General features: G+C 39.2%; 1 protein-coding gene across 1 annotated transcript; it reads right to left on the reverse strand.

Moving 5' to 3' along the window:
* Positions 1-485: 485 nt before the first annotated feature.
* On the reverse strand, positions 486-10,527 carry pprc1 (PPARG related coactivator 1). The gene is made up of 13 exons (XM_017464991.3): positions 10,371-10,527; positions 7,069-7,200; positions 6,779-6,931; positions 4,666-6,508; positions 4,494-4,547; positions 3,676-3,736; positions 3,346-3,413; positions 2,564-3,200; positions 2,264-2,452; positions 1,918-1,996; positions 1,698-1,819; positions 1,430-1,581; positions 486-927 (listed from the first exon to the last, which is right to left on the reverse strand). The coding sequence occupies exons 1-13, from the start codon at positions 10,449-10,451 to the stop codon at positions 827-829; spliced, it is 3,672 nt and encodes a 1,223-aa protein (XP_017320480.2). The 5' UTR covers positions 10,452-10,527; the 3' UTR covers positions 486-826.
* Positions 10,528-12,734: the final 2,207 nt, after the last annotated feature.

A 12,734-nucleotide genomic window follows, 5' to 3' on the forward strand; every position in this document is an offset into this window, starting at 1 on the left:
ATTTAGTGCCAACATCATTATGTACCTACTCATCTGCAATTATGTATAGATGCACTTTGTTAGTCTAAAATTATCACACACACAATTGTTAAATGCACCTTCAAACACTTTAGAAATAATTGTCCTCAAAGTGAGCTATAGTGTGTACACATCAGCATATAGTTACTGTATCCAAAATATTGCTTTTCATTACTACAGCAATTTGAGTTATTACTTCTTTATTAGCTGGACAGTGGAATCAGATGGGATGGAAAAAATACAGTGAAATGTGTAGCACTGTGGCCTTCCAGTACCAGTTTCCCTCTCTTGACCACATAAATCTATCACCATCAAAATCTCACCTTCACAGCATCCCACTTCCAAAACAGATGGCTGCTGCACAGCCCTCGACATTTCAGGCTGGATTCATTAATCAAACACTACAAACTGACACATTACAAGATTTGGACAGCAAAATGCAAAACAAATAATAAATAAAGCACATCCAAGTTATTGTATGGGTTTATTTGGACTGGGCTGCATTTTCAGCAATGTAAATCCATCCTCTCATCATTAATCCTTAAAATGCATCCAACATTTTAGTATAAGCATTTAAATAAATTCTTCATTTTAAAAAATCGTGACTATTTTATGTTATTCAGTTTTTTTTAATCTTTTAATTTTTCATACAAATCTTCACTTCAATAGAAGGTGTAAGCTTGCAGAAGAAAAAAAAACAAATAAGAAAAAGAAAATTCCACGAACTTAATGGCAGCACTTGGAAGGTTTGTGCGTAGCACTGAGGTAATACATGATATGATTCCAGTCTTCCTCTTTTCCTCAAGTGTTACCTTTTCAAGTTTCTCTGAGCTTGCTTTAGTAAAGTGTCAAAGTCTAGTGCATTAACCCTGCCTTTCACAGGGGCTGGATCAAAGTCACGATTTGAATCTGGAAGAAAACAGATCAGTTTATTTGTAACAGAAATTAAGTCTTGTGTTCTTTTCCCCTACAAGTTTTAAGTAATGTAAACTTAATCCTGGAATTATAAAGTGAGATATGGAATTATTGTACAAGGTTCACTTAATTGGCAATATAGTTGGTACAGCTCAAAAACCATTACTTGGATTGTGTTGCCTGTAAACAAAAGGTTTAAAAGGGCTGAAGAACACAAAAAAAGAAGGAAAAAACCCCAACAAAAACAGATCAACCTGGGACTTCATAGATCTTTATTGTGAACAAGACACTTTATTGTGTGTGTATTTCAATGTTCATATTAACCAGATTATGCTTCTTGTCCTTACAAATTATCCTTATCTATTCCCCAGTGGAATATTTTTGACCTGAAATCTAGGACCAAATTAATCCAGGATCACATGCTTACAAATTAATTCCTGTGTAAATAATAGTATTGTAAAAAGACAACAATAATAATGAAAAAAAAACAACTCACCCAAATCAGCATAACTAGCCCTACAAAACTGTCTCCTGCCTCCAAAACACAGATCGAATGGAAGTTCATTTGGCTGCCGCAGCTTGCTTCCATTCTCAATAGCATTAAATGCATCCTTTGTGTTGTAGTAGGTGACAAAGCCATAGTTGTCTCTACAATAAAAATATTATTAAAATTACTGACAGTTAACAAGAAAAACAAAAAATATTTTAATTTATTATTTACATTGTCAGCAAACAGGGAAAGTAAATGGTCATTTTTCCCTCACCCATGCTCTCTAAAGTGTACAGTGCATTCCTCAATCTCCCCAAAGTATGAGAAGCGCTCCTTCAGTTCCTTACGGGTCATGCTTCCATGAATACGACCAATATAAACAACTCTACGCTCCTCCTGAAGTCAGCACAGACATTTTTACTGAAGACTCAGTAAAAGTTTGTACAGTATAAATTACACTTACTTCCCGTTATTAGAATCAGCCATATACTTACAATAGCCTTCTCCTTGTATCTTCTAATTTCCTCGTTATGAGGTTTTAAATCATAGCAGTAGTTAGATCTCTGGTTACGGCTACAAGAGAAAAGATGACAGAATTGTAAACCTTATTATTTGAAGTCAGAATATCAGTTAACAAACTAAGCATATTTTAAGTGAATGTAAGCTGCTGTGTGTGTAGTATTAAAAACGCAAAGATTAAACTACGAAGTACATAAACATTATGTAGTTCTAGCACTCCCTTTTTGATTGTACCACCTGCCAAAAAATGACACTGGTATAAAATAAAATAAAATACATAAATAAAAAAGTAAAATGATACAGATGCACAACAATTCTCACCCATGAAGAGTGTCCCAGCGAGGAAACCTGCGAGAGGGAGACCGAGAATGTGATCGGGACCGAGAACGGCTGCGGCTCCAAGAATCAGAGCCGGAGCTGGAATACGAGTATCTGCGCTGGCGAGGAGATGATGAGCGGGAATGGGTACGATATCTTGAAGGAGATCTGGAAGCGCTGCGAGACCTATATCTATGCAAAAAACCATCGAGTTAAAAAAGAAGCAATATTCCTTGCAAAGGGAATATAGGTAGCTTAAAGTCATATTTACAAGAATTAAACAGATGATCAAAATCAATCAACCTTTTCCTGGGTGGTGAGCGTGATCCGGAAGATCCAGAACTGCTTGATGTGGATCTAGACCTGCTAGGTAACCGTGTTCTGTATTTTCTCTGTGTGCGACCTCTCTTCTGGTGGCATGGGCTGGGGGAACGTTCAGAATATCCCTGATATCTCTCAGAATCCAACCTTTCTGGAGAAGCATCCGGGGTCACAATGCCTGTGGTGGTCAAGGCCTCCCTCTTAGACTGACTCCCACATACAAGGTGCTGAAATTTGACATTTTCCTGAAAGCTTTCTTTAATGGTGGTGTTTGAAGGGAGTTTAGATCCAGTCTCTGCAGATGCCTTGTTGTTTGCAGAGGGCAGCGCAATAGACTTAATGATGTTTGGTTGTTGCTTATTGGCCAGCTCATTCTGGGATGGTTCGTTTGAAAGGAGACAGTAATCGTGGTCTAGAGAAAAAGGCTGGACCTGTCCAAGAGTGACAGAAGTCTGGGGCTTGCACTGGAGCCTGCCTGCAGGCAAAGGCAGTGGCTCTATTTGAATGGTCTTAGATGGAGTTGATTTGGGTTTTTCTGACTTGATTGGTTTTTCTAATAATGCAACTGGTGCCAAGGGCTTCCACATCTGGTGAGGAGGTGTGGCTGGTGGAGTAAGGCCTATACAGCAAGGAAGAGTGGGAAGAATCAAAGACAGATACAGCCGTGTTTGTGCAATACAAATAAATAAATCAATAAATAAATAAATAAATATTAAACACCCTTTAAGGCAAATGATTGTTTTTGGTCATTGATGATTATTTACCTGCTGTGCTGCCCAGATCAGGACTGCAAGCTTTTTTGAGCACTGTGGTTTCTGCATGCTGCTCCACACTGCAAAGGCAGCAGACATGCCATCACAATGAGGTTCAAAACTCACTGACATGAAACAAGAGGCCATTCCTAATTAAAATGTAGACTGTTTCAGTGGACGCACTGAATTTTCAATGTCATCCACGTCTGTAGTCCGGAGCCATTTTGGCTGTTCTTGGTAAAACCAAACGCAACCATACACACAAACAGAAGGTTTGGTGTGGGAGCAGCGTTAGGGCTGTAGGGTAACTCCTGCCTCTGTCCAAAACTGCACCATACTCACCTGGAGTTTCCTACAGCAGCTGCTCTACCACAGACATCCGGCACATTCTGCTCCTCTTTGGCTGGAAAGGAAACGGAAGGTGGTAAATATCAAGGGTCGGAGCAGGCGCTCTGGTCGTTGCCCTCACATTACATTCATGTCACATGCAGGGAGTTGATATGAATGATTCCTTCAGATTCAGTATACTACTGTGTAAAATGTGCTTCTAAATAACAGGAGTCTAGATTCAGAGGACAATTTTATTATATTGTATACTGGCAAGCAAGCATGTGCTGGCACAAATACCCAGACAAAAAGACAGCTCACTCAGAGTGAAACTGGATTTGCAAACAGTATAGAATTCCAGCAGCACAGTCAATGAGGTCACAGCAGCTGTTCCAACCATACAGGGGGGTTCTCCAAGAGGCACAGCCCCTCCTCACAACTACATTACACATCCGCTTTTAGAATGGTAAAAAAGTAGCTCCTCTACATGCAATCACACTTTCCTTGTTCATCTATGCAATGAGAAATGTATCTTTAAACTTATATTTGAGTATTCTGAGCAAGTTATTTACATAGAGTCAACTGTCCGAGACATAATTTGAAGAAAACTCTCTGTGCTGGCCAAAGACAGCTAAAGGTTCAGACAAGGTATCCTAATGTTATATGATGTTATAGAATGTTAAATGTTATAAAATATATCAACCAATAGTTGAGTAAGTTTTTGGTATCAAATATGGAAATAAGCATAACCAAAGGTGCGTGAGGTGTTGGTAGGCATTAAACTTGGTCTTTATCATGTTGTACTCATTTGGCATGTTAAAACAATCACTTACTCTGAGTCTCTTCAAACCGCTCCAAAAGGCTGGTGAGGTCAGAAGCCTCAATACCTGGGGGGGAAGGAAAAAGAAAGAAAGAAAAAAAAAAGACCACGGTGAGTTCTAGTCTTTGTTGTAATAAGGAAGATATCATTACTGGTCACTTGTTTTACTCTGCAACTATGCTTACCAATTTCACTGGTGAATGACTCTATAAGCTCTGCAGTAGGGTTCATTGCTTTAGGTACAGCAACAGAAGCCATCCTCATTTGCTCTGCCAGCTTCATAATTCTGGCCTGAATTGGAGCGGATGCGAAAGGCTGAAGAGCTATTGGTGCAACATGACGTTGGGAGGCGACAGTAGGCTTTGTAGCACTGACTGACTGAGTGGATTTTGCTGGTTTAGGCACAGAAACTTTCAGCATTTGCTCAGCTACACTTGCAACATTAAGATTATGAGAAGCAGTCTTAGAGGTATCAATTTTTGTACTTGTAGTGATTGTGGTGCTTTCAGGCACAACCTGAATTTGTGAGATTTCTTGATCCTTAGAGAGGGCTGATAATTGGGTCACTGTAACCTGATAAGAAGTAGAGGAGGTATTTTGTAAACATTTTGCCTGCTCAGCTACGTGCGGATTCTGAGCTTCTCTAACTTTAGTGGCCATTGGTGGTGATAGTGTAATTGCAGCTGAAGCCTGCTTAGCAGCCTGAGATACCTTGTTGGGAATAGCGTTCTCTGGCATATTGGTTGGAACAGGTGGTTTCTGAGGATCAGGCTGTGTGGAGGAGCCTGTGGATGTGGCAACATTTTCTACAGGTTTTGTGGGAGCTGGAGAAACTGACTTACAGGACACAGGTTTTTTAGAGGCAGCCAACATTGATGCTGGTGGAACCAGCAAAGCCTGAGGAGTCGGGGGTGCTCCAGGGCCTCTTGGCTGCCAGGCGGGCATGATTTCAGGGACAAACTCCTTTTTCACAGGAGTGGAGACTGCACGACGTGGGTCTTTAGGGCTGGTGTCAGGCAGGCAGGGGATTGGAGGAAGTTCCTTGGGTGCTTCTGGTAAAGTAGGCCATTTAGTACTGTTGTCACCCACATTCTCCAGAGGAGTTGGTTTTTTCTGCTGGCGAAGAAGACGGTACTGTTGTAAACTGAGTGATTTTTGCTTGGGTTCCCTTGGCTGGCTGACTCCAGGCTGCTGCTCGGAAGGCACAGCAGTTTCACTACATTTGTCACTAGGTAGTTCACCAGGTGTGGCTTTTTCCTCAGGGACATGAAAGTGTTTTGGTTTTATGACATCAGTACAGACTTGATTTGATGGTGAATTTGCTGTGGTGGTTATGGTGAAGGAAGGAATAGGCACCTGTACTTCAGTTGTCTTCACCTCTGAAGATTTAACTTGACACTTCTTATTCTCATCTCCAGTAAGCACAGGTGCAAATGTGACCTTTTTCTTCCTCTTTTGTTCTTCCCCTTCCTTACTGGGTTCCTCAACTGCCTCATTAGAGGACATGCTCCTTAACACTCTTCCTTCAACAGGTTTGGGTGCTTCAGTTTTCCATTTCTTTTTCTTTTTCAAGAGCCTTTTTTCAGGTGACTCTTTCTTAGGTTGTTTAATTTTTACATTCCCCATTTCGTTGTCTCTGACCAGTGAAATCTTAGAGAGGGCCACCTCTGATGGAGTGTCTTCATGTTTACACGTAACCTTTTCTGTTCTGCTTTCAGGAATATTCTGTTCATCTTCTATACTATCAAGAGATAGGGGAAAGCCCAGGTCTGGGATAGCAAGAATGGGTTCCCCATGTTCTCCTTTATCCATCACCTCCAAAATGATTCCTCCTTCAGGAAGGAGCTGTTCCTCCCCTTCTACACACAAAGTCATGGCATAGGGGTGCATGTGCTTGACCAAATCGCTGAGAGTAACAGACACAGTCTCTCCATCCTGCTCTAGGGATATGGGAAGGCACCAGTCCAATTCAGATGATACATCCAAATCTTGTATAAGTTCAGAAAAACTAGCACCACCATCATGTCTCTGCAGTGTCACACACACACACACACGACAAGAAAGGTTAGCGACATGTCTACATCAATTCAAACTAATAGACTGATTGTCTTGAGTTACACACAGACTCTCTCTGTGTGTATGCTAACAACAACAAAACATGACAAAAGATGTCTTTTTAGGAAACTAGATGAACCGGGCCAAACTGCCACAAGTATCTCTCTTTTTTCAGAGTAAAGACAGCTTTTTGTCGTGTGGAGTTTAGCACCAGCATTAGAAAGGAAAGCACTGTATACTCACAGGTGAAAGCTCACGGCCCTTCTGCCCTTGCAAAACCTCCATGTCAGGTAGAGTGTCAAAAGGAGACAAGTTTTCATCATCTACATTGTCAAGTATTTCAGTGAGAGCTGTGAGCAGTGTTGTCTCACTTTCTTCATCAACACCACTTTTAACCTAAACAAGAAAACACAAGGTATTTGAATTAAATCTACTAGAATATAAGTCATACAATAAGACACTGTAATTAAAAACCAGAGAATGATGTACGTTGCTCATTTGCCTTCTGTATATGCAATAAAATATGGCTTTACCTCTCCATTTGAAGAGTCTTCAAAGATTGACAGAATGGATGGATCCAGACAGCCATGCAGGGCTTCAAGTACATCTCCACTGTCCAGACCATTGTGCTGCAAACTGCATAGACCTTCCTGTAGTATTTCTGACTGTGGAGTAAAAATTACACCCTGCTGTAAAGGTCACCTTCAACTAAATTACAACCAATAGTAAAACAAACAGAAGGGGTGATAAAGTGATGTAGCAAATACAGAACAGTGCCTTGTTAACTGCTGACTGGGGGTTTAGATGAAAATTAAAAGTACAGTGATCATGCTCAATTGGTCATTAACAGTGGTTTCAGTTGTTAATGTTTTCTTTTAACATAATGATGCAGCACCAGGTAGAAAGGCCATTTACACCAGTGAATAACCAGCTGTATAGTTATTCACAATTGTAAACTGCCTTTCCATGTACTGTACATTACACACATGCTGGAGCCATCTATCTTGTATGTGAAGAAATTAACATTTATTTTCCATGAGACACTGTAAAATGGTCACCAAATATAAATCCAATACCATTTGTGATTGAACTTCCTTTTTATCATGCCTCAACTTTTCAACTGGACTTTATCAACAAGGTATGCCAGGCAATCCATTTCAATAAGACTCTTGAGAAGGAACCGTTAAAGTACTTCAGAACTTTTGTTCAGAATGACCCCATACTTAGGGGATGTGACTGTCCGTTAAAAATCCTCTGTGTGGGCTTCAATTATTATGCGGCCGAAATTCGGGAGAGATGTGTGTTGATGTGGCTCTCATTAAAGTTTTGGGCCAAGAAGTCTCAGATAGTGTTCCAACTGTTGTTGAATGGCTAGTGTTCAATGCTCAACACAAAGTTGAATGCAGCCTGATTTTGAAACACACAAAAATGTGATGAAATGCAGATGAAAGAAAAAAGGTAATTTGTTCATGTTTACCATTTTAGTTATGAGCTAAGGAGTTTCAAGTGCCAGCCACTGAGGGAAAACGATCAATTATTGGATTAGACAAATTCATTGGATGTTTACAATGGTTTTGATTTCACTAGTATTTAATATAGTGTCCTTTTTACTTTACAGATTAACACTATTCTCTAGGAGTTTTACTCGTCTGTTAAGGGGATTTATTTCTCTTACTTTTATACTTATTTTTGTGCTTAAGATTATTACAATTAACAACGGTAGCCTGAACTCTTGTAGGCGTGTACTTATTTTTTAAAATAAGTTTTTAATTAGTTATTTTCATCATGCCTTGCACTGATGTACTGAACTGAATTCTTGTATTGTGTTTGTAAACTTTGTACACATGTTGCAGAAATCATGAAAAAGAAAAGCAAAGCATGCGGTTAAACAACATGCGGAAAAGAAAACATGTGGTCGCCTCAGCAGTGACGTCGCTTCTACTTCCGCATGTTGTTGCACTCCAGTGCAGAACAACCAATCACGACGCTTGGAATATTCCGTTCGTCAGGAAATTCGGGCGGCATCCATAATAACGCGAGATTTCACCCGAGATTTGCCGACGTCAACAGTCAGTTTATTGGGTTGTAACAGGACACGTGTTCTGAACCGGGCGTTGCAGTTTTCCCAAAGATACAGGCAAATACTCTGCTAACTGCTACGTCTATAAGAAAATCGCTGACATTCGTGACCAAAGTACAGGCTGTATTTTGCAATATAGCGCAAAACACCAGTATTTAATTCCCTATGTAGTGCACTTATTAAAGGACAAGGAACACCATTAGGATTCGGACACAGTCCAGTCTACAGTCGGCTCGACAAACACGTGTTGCATTACAACAAACGCACTAGTTGAGGTTTACTACCATAACCGTTTAATTCACATCACAAAACTGTTTACTGTTTATGCAAATAACGTCAATCAACATAGACCCACTTACTCACCACGACTTGGGTGTAATGAAATATTGTACACGCTTGTTAGAAGTTTTAAAGGAACTGGGTGTAGCTTTAGATCCCTAATGAGCAGGTCAGGGGTAACAGCAGCATCAGCAAATAACAACTCCCTGAAATACCACGAGGAATAAACCATGCGATATCTACAGCACCCACTGGGATATTTAACCCTGGCCTCAGTGGTATCTGAAAACAAGTCTGGATCGGTCTATTTGAAGCGGACAGCACCACAGAGCTGACTCTAAACTAGCCGAGTGGAGATCTTTTGCAGTCAAAGTGTTAACGGAAAATAATTCCATTAAAGCAAAATACATTTTCAGAAAGACCTTCAACTTTATCTAGTTTTAAATATTTTCGGACAAAGTACATTTAGCATCTTTATCTTCGGCCTTACTGTTGATAAAACCCAAATAACAAAAACAAACAAACAAACAAACAAACAAAACAAACAATGTACTGCACCACCATGATCATGAAGCACTAGATCAACATTAAAAAAAAAAGAGGCTGTATTGCCGGTCACAACATCTACTACAAATACATCCAATGTAAACTTAACTTTGTCAGTCTTGATGGCAATAAATAAACACATAAGTCTAGGCACTATAATTGTGAATAAAATGTTGTGTAATGGAAAATAAAATACTACTACTATCTGTATATAATATATAGATTTCATATCTACTGTATGTGTGCTTCATCCTACGACGCACGTGGGACATTTGGAAGGAAACATGTGAAGCCATATTTAAATTTAGACCTCAAAATAAGGACAAATATAAAGAAAAGAAAGTAACTTACTATCCGGCTCGTATAAAATGAATAGAACACCACACTTCTGGTGCATGAGGACGACTGGCCTAGGCACTCGTGCCAGACACGTTTACACCAAGCAGTCGCACTATTCATACAAACAGTGAGCTCACACCACTCACTCCTGACCAGTACTGTATGAAAATCACAGCTTGAAGTGCAATTAAAGAAAAAGCTCGATTAGATCATTTCTGTGCAGCACCGATTATAACTCATAAATAGATTCCATAGAGTGAAAAAAAATGTTAACATAGCATGGCGAGGTCTATGCCAAATAGCCACAGCTCGCTGTTATTGTACGCTTGACAAACTATTAGAAAAGCTGTTAGTGTATAAATCCTTTCAAACAGGTTTTTGATATACAGGTATGTTGGAAATCATCTCTGCAGGTAACCATTCGGTCATTTAACCAACACCAGGTATCTAGTTTATCAAAGGCCATCTCAACCCACGTGTCATTTGTCCAGCACGTCCACTGCTTTAGCTCGAATTATAAGCGAAGCAAAGAATGACAACAGTTCAAAGTTGATTATAGAATTCCGAAGTAAATAATAAAGATAATCTTACCTCGTCAAGAGTCGTTGGTGAAAAATACTCTAGTTTACACGCTGTTAACATGTCCTCACCGGTTCCCCAGCGGGCCGCCATCTTACAACTCCACTCTGTGAAAATGTGATTCAAACCGCCGTGACTCACGCCGCCGGCCGGACACACGTGGTGCTGCTGCTCCCGGCAAAACTCACATGACCTCATAACTCCGCCCCCAAACTGCGTTTTAAAAGTCGCACTGGATACTTTATATGAATTGTAGTTAAGAGGCACTTGAGCATGTAATGCTACATTGTAAGGCATATGAAGAAGAACGAGAAAAAACTGCAAAGGAACTAAAGGACAAATTTGATACTAAACTCACATTACAAAATCGACTTTGTTCACCAGAACACGCAAAAATATATAGTGTATTATTAGAATATCTTTAAAATAACCGGTTTAGATAAAAGGATGCAAACAAAATGAATCTTCAAATTAGATAGTAAAATCTAAATGATAAAAACGACATATTTCTTTTATTTAATTATTTATCTATCGCCTTCTGTAGATGCGTCACACTCCTGTCCAGTTGGTGGCGGTAATGCACAATTTTAGCTGGTTTGCCACCCGCCATGAAAACAACAGAAGAAGAGTAATAAGAGAAACATTTTTCAACGCAGAGATGGGGAAGCTATCAAGAAGTTAAAATATCAGTCTGCTAATATTAATCCAGTTTAATCGAACAGTTAAAAAATAAAAGAAGTTGCTCTGCTAAGACATGTTTAGTGCTGTGATGCTGATGTTGTTAAACAGTTTAGCATTATGTAAATCTGCTTGCCTCAAACAGTTGCCTCAAAAGACATTGTTTGGCTAAATATTACTTAAATGTATTGAAATAATAATTACGCATGAAAACACTGTTTGAAGAAGGTATGCTTACTTTTAAATCTCAAGAGTCTTAAAGTGAAAGAGAGGTCCAAAGTGAATTATAAGCTCCGGATAGTTAGAGAGATAATGGTCTTTGGGTTTAAGAGGATGGTCTGGAAATAACTCGGCACTATTTTTGATGCACTCTTCAATGAGAACGTGCAAACAGGCAACCTGATCAGCAGTAATCGTTGGTGTTCATACATAACCGACTATTTCCCTCGAGCAAAATGAACTTACGAACCCACTTTTCAGATGGGTTTTTTAATCCTGCCCCCAATTAGCTAAGGCAATACTCTCAACAGGCACCATGGACTGCATGTCCACAGAAATTTACACTATCTGGGCTGAAGTCATGAGGTTTGCCATCTGTTTAATTTCCAAGGTAGCTAAACTGAATTATGCTACTGTTCAAATCTACATATGTGAAATTCTTATCCTTGTTTGATGCAGAATGCTAAGTCACAGGAAACAATGCCCTCAAAAAGGTCATGTCCTATAAATGGCGGAAGACCAGGCAGACATGAAAGTAAAGCAGCTGGTTGAATAGAGTCAAATTTTATGCCACACACTGATCCTGTGTTGCTTTATTGTAGGACCTAAACATGCAGGTAAGTTAATGGAGTAGTAACAGAGCCGAAAACCAGAAACAGAGACTTTAACAGATGTGATAATAGAGGGATAAAGGATAAAGCTGCGTGCACTTACCTGAAATGGTCCAGGTTTAATTTTTAACGCCCTTATTCATCTTAATTTATTTTTAATATCATAGCTTGCTGAGTATTATATCCACAGTTATGTTAGCCTACATGTTTATTACAAATAGAAACTTGTTCAGTATTCACATAGAGTTTAATGTTTATAAAGCGTTTTAGATGCCATGCAGATTCTCCAGCCACTATGGGCTTTTACTGTACCACTTTCATTTTTTATTGCACTGACACAGACTGTCACTTATTTCATAAAAGGCAAGATAGAGGGAGGAGATGTTGAAGGCGAGAGAGAGAGTCAGTTAGGTGGGATGAAAAAAAAACTTATTAAAATTACTTTGGACCACATGGTAAAAAAGTTAGGAGTGAGAGGGCAGAGGGTCATGATATGGAAGATGAAGATGAATGAACAGTTTTTTTTTGTACCACACATAATTCATGACTGTTCCTGTCTTGATACTCCAATAAAACATATTGTCTGGAGGAGATATGAGATAAGTGTAATGTTAATATATATTAGAGAGTTATTTATATTTATATTATATTTACAAATATTTATTTACACATATTGGCACCCCCCTTTCCACCACTGGCTAGACTAGATTGACTGAAATGTTAATCAATAATAATCTTAAGGCTAAAAATCTCTATGGTTTTCAGTGACTAAAATGCCAACAATTTTCGTTGACTAAAACTAGACTAAAATACTTACTGATTTCTTTGACTAAGATAAGACTAAAATGCCTAGATTTTAGTGAGCTAA

This window comes from Ictalurus punctatus, chromosome 3 (genome assembly GCF_001660625.3).
Source record: "Ictalurus punctatus breed USDA103 chromosome 3, Coco_2.0, whole genome shotgun sequence".
Lineage (NCBI taxonomy): Eukaryota > Metazoa > Chordata > Actinopteri > Siluriformes > Ictaluridae > Ictalurus > Ictalurus punctatus.

Excerpts from the sequence above, each read along its gene's own strand:
- pprc1 (XM_017464991.3), bottom strand. The coding sequence starts at position 10,451 with ATGGCGGCCCGCTGGGGAACCGGTGAGGACATGTTAACAGCGTGTAAA. Across the intron at positions 4,548-4,665 it reads GTCATTCACCAGTGAAATTG|GTATTGAGGCTTCTGACCTC; the intron begins GTAAGCATAGTT and ends CTTCCCCCCCAG. Across the intron at positions 3,201-3,345 it reads TGATCTGGGCAGCACAGCAG|GCCTTACTCCACCAGCCACA; the intron begins GTAAATAATCAT and ends CTTGCTGTATAG.